An 8276-nucleotide genomic window follows, 5' to 3' on the forward strand; every position below is an offset into this window, starting at 1 on the left:
CCCCACGTGCTTCCCGGGCAGGCCCCACGGGGGCCCCCCGGCATCCAGTGGGCGGCGTCTGCTCAGGAGGAGCCGGTGTCCCTGATGTGGGGGCTCCTGCTGGGCAGAGCTGCCTGGCAGTAACCCCAGCACCGGGGGCCTGTGTGTCAGGCGCTGTGGAGACTTGTGCAGACCCCTGCCTGTCTCAGCCCTGGGGCACAGCCCAGACGCCACACAGGAAGGTACCCTTCACCCTCCGACCAGGAGCCTGGGACACAGGCCCGGCTTTGTTTTCTCTTTCTCAAGCCTCACACTCTGGTCCGAGCCTCCCTCCTAGCCTCAGCATCAGAAAAAAAAAAAAAAAAAAAGGCAAAAACAGCATGTTTTCCTCCATCCTCTTGAAATGGAATTACTTTCTGTTTGAGAATTACCCACCTGCTTCCTGGAGCAGAGAACTGTGTCACGCCTGGCTTTGATGGGTACATGTTTTGTATTACGTACTGACCTGCAGTCATAGCACTGCAGATTCCACATCTGGAAGTGGTCAGGTCACCCCCCTGAACTCTGTTAGGGTGAGGGAGACAGCACCGACTGCTCGGGGCTCTCGTGGGACAGCGAGCCAAGGACCACAGCCTGTGCTCGACTCCACACCTTTCCAGGTGCCGGCCCTGCTCTGAGCCCAGTCTCCCAGACCCCCATCACAGGCTGTCCGGGCCACCTGAGCCTTGGGGTGTGTGGTCTCTGCCTCTTCGTGGCTCTTCGAGAGCTGGAGAGCTGATGGGAGACCCCCGAGCAGGACCTGACTTGCGCGGGGCTCGGAGCTGGCTAGAGTGCAGACCTGAGGAACAAAGCCTGGGAGTGGCATCCCCGGGCGGCCGTCAGGGACAGTCACACTGAACAGGAGGGCAGCGGCCTCACAGTGGGAGGTCAGGTCAGCCCTCGAACTCCTGCCACTCACAGTATCCCTGACGCGGTCAAAGCAGAGAACTTCGTTCTAGTAAGCCAGATCGTTTCCCCTGTAAGACCAAAAAAAGCACTCAAAACATTGAGAAGGTATTTCTGTCGCAGAGGTGGGGTGGCTGTTAATTCTACTGTGCAAGACTGAGGCTGGTGAGTGTTCTCCGTCATTCAGGTCTCCAGCCAGCGGCACTCGGCCATTTCTAAGCAGGACTTTTGCTACTCTTGAGAACAGATTTCAGTAACTCTCAGACCCTCTCCCCAGGGACTTCCCTTACGGCTTAAGGTCGTGCCACCACACCCGCCTTCTCTGCAGTGCCGGTGCTGGGCAGCCGAGGGGGAGGCCAGCCTATCAGGCCTGCACTCACCCGTGGCCCTGCCTCCCTTCTCCCAGATCTGCCTCTGCAGGTGCTCTTTGACCCATCTCGAAGCAAAAATCTGGTGGCCAGTGTGCACGGGGTGTGAGCAGATTGTCACCCGTGAAGCAAGACTTGTATTTCTCGATGAGCTTCCTTGGTCACTGAGGCAAAGAGGTGGCCTGGGCACAGCGGACCCTCTGCCCCGCCCCACAGCCCACAGTGACAGTGTCCTGCTTGCACTGGACCCGGAGGCCCCAGAGCCCTGGACCACTGAACTGCTCCCGGGGAAGTCGGAACCCTTACATTATGGCTTTAGCAGGTGACACTGCTGTCGGGGCGCAGCGCAGGGACTGACCAGACGTGTTCATTTCTGCTGCAGATTATAAGAGGTGTGCCCGGCTTCTCACCCGGCTGGCTGTCAGTCCCATGTGCATGGAGGGGTGAGGTAAGCTCTGACTGCTTGACTGCACGGCACACACATGGCATGCCCTGCAGGACGTGAACAGTTCGTGGGGGTAGGGGACACTGCGTGAAGTGGACACCACAGTCAGTGCCTTCAGGCCGCAGCTCAGGTGGCCCTGCGGCCCAGCACAGCGCCCAGGCAGCCAAGGGAAATGCTCATGGGGATAGAGGGCCCGAGGATGTCACTGAAATGTGGCCTGTCACTGACGCATGTGCCTGGTGCAGACCCTGGGTCGCTCACCGGGGGTCCCCTCACTCACACCCCTCGGGAACAGGGATGCCCTGACAGCCGTGCCCACACTGGCAGGTCAGCGCCCATGCAGGCAGGGACGGCCCTCCTGGAATGTCTGCCAGAGCCCTGTCTCTCACCTCCTGTGGTGCCAACATAAACTGATTTTTACCTGATTTTTACTTTCTTGAGGGCTGACACATCATGGGACACTGGCCGTCAGCCCTGCAGGGGAAGGGGGACTCAAAGGTGTCGTCTGCTGTTTTTCCTCCCCTGGCATGGTCATGTCAGACAGCAAGACAAAACGCTGACCTGTCAGGCCTGGCGTGGCCATGGGACTGCCTGAGTGAAAGGGGAAGGCTGGCCCCTGTGGACTGGTTTGTCTCGACCAGGGGGTGAGAGTGCCGTGCTGCTCCCTGCACGTGGGAGCCGTGTCCATGCAGTGGCACTGGTCACAGGGATGGAGGCGTGGACTCCCAGGCCCCTTTGGAGGAGGGCAGTTTGCACACAGCCACGGCTGGGAACACCCAGACTAAAGCCCCGCTTCTCTTCCTGACCCTGTCTTTCTCGCCCACTGCCCGAGGCATGCAGAAAGGCTTCTCTATTTCAAACCCATGAGCGGATGTGTGAGCCTGTTGGTCTTCCAAGCAGGCAGGCTTGGGGCGAGGAGAGTGTTACTTTCCTCCAGTACGTCTTCATAGTTAGATCTCAAGTTCCCAGAGGCAAAATGGGCACGGCTTTGAACACGTGACCAGCAGTGGCACGCCAGGCACTCCCATCCCTGCCCTGGGCACGGCTTTGAACACGTGACCAGCTACTCACATGGGAAGCACGTGCCCGCAGTGGCACGCCAGGCACTCCCATCCCTGCCTCCTCCCTCTGCCCACTCAACAGCCACCTTCTACATGCTCCCAGGGAGGCAGTGGCAGGCGTGGCGAAGCTGAGGAGCAGGTCACAGTCGCTGGGGCTCACAGGTCTCCACTGCATGGTCACTGGTGCCGTGTCAGTGACGCATGCCGAGAAGGTGTCCAGACAGCTGCACAGACGGCCTCGCACCTGCCCCTGCCCAGCCAAAGCAGAGTGACTATGAGGACCCATCCTCTGGCGTCCGAGTGCCCATGTGCAGTTGTCACACTGTGACTGGTTTGTTTGGCAAAGAAATTGGCCAAGTTAAAACGCTGATGTTTCTGCTAACCATAATTTCATGATTTATTTACTTTAAAACAAAGAGCACGGGGACCAGCAGTTGGCGTAATGGCTATGTTCCTGGACTCCCATGTAGTCAACCACGGTTCAAGTCCTGGACCTGATGGCTTAAACTCATGCCGGGCACGTGTGCGTGAGTGCCCAAGATCCCGAGAGAAGAATGGAGGAGAAGGGATTGCGGCGTGGCCATCCTCCCTGGGGGATGATTTCTCGCTTTCTGTCTCTCTGTCTGTCTCTGTCTTTCTGGTGAGCACACACACCCTGTAGCAAAAAACTCTCAAAAAAAAAAGGGCATGCGCACACCAGGAAAAGTGAGAAATCACCCCTAGGCAGGACAGCCCTGTCACAGTCCCTTCTCCTCCACTGTCCTGTTAGGAATTTGGGCAAGGACACAAGTGCCTGTGTTTCAAGTTGTGGGTCCAGAACTTGAACTGCAGTCAGCCATGTGGGATCCAGCTGGCTTAACCGCCATGCCACTGGCTCACCCACTTACGTTTTTTACAATTGACTTCCAAGTTTCAGCTGCACTGACGCCAACTCCCAGCGAGCAGGGACCCACGGCCCAGAGCCATCGCTTGTGCACGGCATACTCGCCACCCACCCTGGATGACAGCCGAGTCCCGTAGCGGCTTGAGCTCGCGGCTGCCACACACAGTCCCTCCTTGAGGCAGGGCTGCACGTGTGCCACCTGAGAGCAGGCGCCACCTCCTCCCTGGCACTCCCGCTGCCTCGGGCCAGGCCCCTGATGGTCACGGGCAGCCCCCGACTGGACTTGCAGGTCCACAAAAGGAAGAGCCTTCCCCCTGCAGCGTTTTCAGAGAGTTTTCAGTGGTGTATCCGCGGCGCACCACACGTAGCTGTGTCTCACGGACCTTGACGTTTACCACCCTCTTAAAGGAGGGGTGACCGGTACCCAGCAGCTCAGACGCTGCAGCATGGAGTGCAAGAGAAGCGCTAGCGGTCAGCTTCACCAGCTTTGTGGGCACTGAGGCTAGAGGAGAAACATCCAGCCGCGAGGACGGGCAAGCTCTGAGCACTGACCCTCGGGCCTCAAGCACCTCCCCTCCCTGTGCGACCCTCAGCATGGGTCAGGGTGCTCACGCCTCGGTGGCAGTGCACAGTAACTACTGGCCACGTTGTCTTCATACCCCTCGTGTCTGCCATGCACGGTTACATAACCCGTGGGCTTGCTAGAAGGGACAGGAAGTGGGCAGTTAACCACCCTCTTTACCTTCCGCAGTGGGCAGAGCTGTGAAGCACACACACACCAGGAACCAGAGAAGTGCCTTGGAAACCGCAGGGGACGGACCAGGATCTTTATACACACTCCCTGTGAGCAAGAGATTTATTTTTGCACAGATAAACTCTTCCATAACCCTTTTGCGTTTCCTATGTTGTTGACACTGTTTGCAGATACACTGGTGAATCGATGTACCTGACAGTGACACTTGACGCTCAGTATTTAAAAAAACCCAGGAGAACGTTCCACATTCGATGTGCAGAGCTGTAAATGACGACAGTGACATTTCCTTTTCCTGATTAGGTGAAATCAGAGTATTTCTTTAGAGACACAGAATCTTAAACTATATTTTCATATAGCATACAGTATGATTTGATATTTTTTATTATTTTTACAATTCAGTTCCCAAAACATTATTTGTAATCGCATGGAAAAAAAAACAAAACACCTTAGGTCATGTTTTAGAGACAGTGGAGTGTGTAAATCTGAACAAAACAGGCTCATTCCGCTTTGTATGATAAATGTAAATAGTATCCTACCTATGGTGCAAATGTAAATCCTGTAAATAAACACACAAAAAATAAATGAAGTGTTTGTTATAATGAACAGCCTTCGAAGTGGCTCCTTACCACTCCAGTTCCTCACTGCACACCCAGGACTCGCAGACCTTCCGAGGAAGCCTTGCACTGGCAGAGTATCTCGGGGCCTAGTGGCATGACTGGATGAGCCTGAAGGCTAAGAATTTCTAAAAGGAACAAACTAACCCTTTTTAAAAGTAGAGGCTACTATATATTGGTGACATAACTTCTTCAGGCCTGTCCTGACTGGGTAAGGGTGCCAAGCAACATTGTACCCAGTATTCCCCACAGGACTTTGTAACCCTGGAAACAGGAGACTAGTAAGAGGGACCCAAGACGTCTAAGCAGTCTGGGTTTACAGGTAGCTCTATTCTACCAGCAAATCTGAACTGGATCAGACCCAAAGGGTGAGCCAGGTGGAGAGCAGGATGTCCCTGTGCGTGTGGCGCCCTCAGCAGGCAAGGTCTAGAAACAGCGCGATAGAGAAGCAGCCCTCGGGCCAGCCCTGTGTTTGAGGTGGATGTGCAAGGTACATAGACACACCAGAAAGAAAAACGATCCGATCGCATTCATGAAACTAACGAACAGTAAGGCAGGCCCCTCCCCCGGATGGCAGAGCAAGGCTGAGGCGGGCGCTCCTGGGCCTTGTCCCCTTCCCCGGGTCTCTGCCCTCAGGGAGGCTGTCACCGAGCTCTGCGGCAGCCTAACAGCTCCTTCAAGAGCCAAATGCTCAGGTGCGCATGAGCAGATGCCTCAGCCCTGCCTGACCTAGGCCTTCCCTGCACACACGCCCGAGCAGGTGTGCACGCCGCATTCACCCCTCCAAATTTCCGCTGGCACGGCAGTACGTGCAGCCCCCGGGGGGTCAGAACTCACTTCTAATAAAGGCTCTCTCAGGACTTGAAGTCCCCGACCGTACATGGAGGGTCCAGACAGGAGAGCAAGCTGTCATTCCCGGCTGGGCTACACAGTAGGCTGCTAGGGCTGCTCTCAGGCCAGGCCCTGTCGTGGCTGGTTTTCATCATTTACACCCTAATACTGAAGACACGTGTGCACATACAGCATCACGGATGTTTGAGAGCGAGAAGAGGCAGTGTTTTCAAATGCTGCTTGTCAGTAAAAAGGCAGGCAGACATCAGATTTATCTGAGTTGTATTTTTATAACTCCCCAGTTTATTCTGAAAACAATAGTCTCTCATATGTACCCATCGATTTTGAAATGCACGCTCTAAGTACACAGGAATTACCTTATTTGCCTATAAACTTATCAACACTGATGAGAATACTCCAACAAAGCGACATTTAAGCCCCTCGGCCTGAGACCTTTCACAGCTTCCTTCTACCACGGACATGTGAGTGCTCACAAACCCTTCGACGACCGTCCCGCCTGCCAGGACAGAAGTGGCCCTCGTGGGGAAAGTGCTTCAAGCAGGAGCAAACGCACTGGCCACCTCGCAACAGAAACAAGGCGAACGTGCACCGAGACGCAGAGTGTTCACAATGAACGGCCTGGGGTTCCATCCTCCTCCCTCCGGAGCTGTGATCGACGTGGACGGGCTCCTGTAACCCAAAGGCCTAGGTGTTCAGGGATAGGAGGTGGCCAGGTGAGTGGCACCTGTCCCGCAGCCACTGCGTGTGCAGCCGGACGGCCCACGTCACAGGGGGCTCTCTGAGGTGGACTTGGGCTCCAGGTGCCGCTGCCGCTGTCCCACAGGCTGCTCGTCCTCCTCATGTAACTGGGGCCAAGTGGGGGACGCTCCTAGTTTGAGGAAATGTACCCATAAAGTGTCAGAGCTAAAGACTTTTATTTACTGTCCTGCCAAACACAACTGTTTTCCATCCACAATGACGTTTTAAAGTAAGAAACAGAATCAGCTGAAGGATGTCGGGGCTGGGGACTGCAGGACGTCTCGCAGGGGAGCACGGCACGGGCATAGGAGCCTCGGGCAGGCCTCAGCCGCCGGCGGGCTGATCTAGTGGGCCCCCTCCAGGAAGGCACGGCAACACCGGACGCACTGCTGGTACACTGCCTCGAAGTCCGACTCGTTCCCCTACAAGGGTGGGCACAGAGGAAGTAGCAGAGCCTGGGCGACAAGGCTGTCGTCAGAGGGCGCCACGCGGACACGCCCGCCCAGCCGACAAGAGCAGCACTTACGTAGTAGGGGTCCTCGATGATGAGCTGCTTCTGCGGGTCGTAGCTCCCGAGCAGCTCAATCTTAGCTTTGCAGTTTTTAACTTGATTACTTTTCCTATTCAAATCTCTGCAAAATTGAAACATGAACTCAGTTTTCCCATCTGTGTTTCAAGTTAAACAGGAACATCTGTGAGGTTTTATGAACCATCCACATCAAAACTCAGCACAAGGGACCTGATTGGGAATGAAACAGAATCTCAGCAGATCCACGAGGCCCCTGTGCAGCTGTGCACAGCTCTGCCTGACGGGAGCTGCCGCGGAAGCACACTCCTGCCGCTTTCGTCCACAAAACATTTTTAAATAAGACAATAACCATGTTTTCTCCTGCGAAGTACATCTCAAGACAAAAAGGGACTGCTTCAGAGATAAAATGAGGTGACAGGACTCAGCCTTACAGAGCCTCCATGCCTTGCTGTCCCCTCCGTGCCTCACCGTCCCTCCTCACACCCCTGCTGACCATGGACCACTCTCCCGACAGCTCTGACCTGGCCTTCCATGTGGGACAGCGGGAGCGGCAAGCTCAGCCCGGCTGCCTAGTCACTCCAGCAGCAAATTTAGCAACTTTCCACTAAGCACCTGTGAGAAGCCAGTGCGCTCTGGGCACCTGCGGGGGACCAGAAAGCCCCTCTAAAGGAATGAACTTAGGCTGAAACAGATGGGAACTGAGAGCCGGCCAGTGGGCTCTGCAGCATGGGCAGAGGCTGGGCCTCCACTTGCCGCGCGCCGGGCCTCAGCAGGCACCTGTGCCTCACCCACGATGAGAAGCAGGTAGGAAGCGTGTGCGGATGATGGCCCGGGGTGAAACGCACGATGAGAAGCAGGTAGGAAGCGTGTGCAGATGACAGCCTGTGCTGAAACGTGACGGCTGCACCACATCTGCCCCCTCAGTGCATGTGCGGATGATGGCTGCACCACATCTGCCCCCCAGAGCACTCCGGGGCCGGGGTCTCTGCTCACGAAGGTGGGGCACCTGTGTGTTGGGACCACGGGTGGGACTGCACTACAAGGAGTCCCTGAGGTGTCATGAGCAGGTGTGCGCAGGTGCGTAGGGACGGGGTGGGTGTGGCGGGGG

The 8276-nt window shown here is 56.0% G+C and overlaps 2 protein-coding genes across 5 annotated transcripts in view; one reads left to right on the plus strand and one right to left on the minus strand.

The window, feature by feature from the left end:
• Positions 1-6664, plus strand: part of ALKAL2 (ALK and LTK ligand 2) — a 15382-nt gene extending 8718 nt beyond the window's left edge. Inside the window, exons 6-7 of the mRNA XM_027773826.1 lie at positions 1675-1740; positions 4433-6664. Of these exons, the coding sequence (XP_027629627.1) occupies positions 1675-1739 (65 nt within the window). The 3' untranslated portion in view covers position 1740; positions 4433-6664. The remainder of the gene's footprint in view (positions 1-1674; positions 1741-4432) is intronic.
• A 134-nt stretch (positions 6665-6798) lies between these two features.
• Positions 6799-8276, minus strand: part of ACP1 (acid phosphatase 1) — a 19856-nt gene continuing 18378 nt past the window's right edge. For 2 of the 4 annotated variants that reach the window (XM_006153530.3, XM_006153529.3), the window contains exons 5-6: positions 7166-7271; positions 6799-7061 (exon numbers count right to left, since the gene is read on the minus strand). In XM_006153530.3, coding sequence (XP_006153592.1) covers positions 6984-7061; positions 7166-7271 — 184 coding nt within the window. In that variant the 3' untranslated portion in view covers positions 6799-6983. Of the gene's footprint in view, positions 7095-7165; positions 7272-8276 lie in introns of those variants that run through there. The other 2 variants (XM_014589775.2, XR_003550249.1) reach the window with 2 other exon arrangements.

Source organism: Tupaia chinensis, unplaced genomic scaffold (genome assembly GCF_000334495.1).
Source record: "Tupaia chinensis unplaced genomic scaffold, TupChi_1.0 Scaffold000377_5, whole genome shotgun sequence".
In the NCBI taxonomy this organism is placed as follows: Eukaryota; Metazoa; Chordata; class Mammalia; order Scandentia; family Tupaiidae; genus Tupaia; species Tupaia belangeri.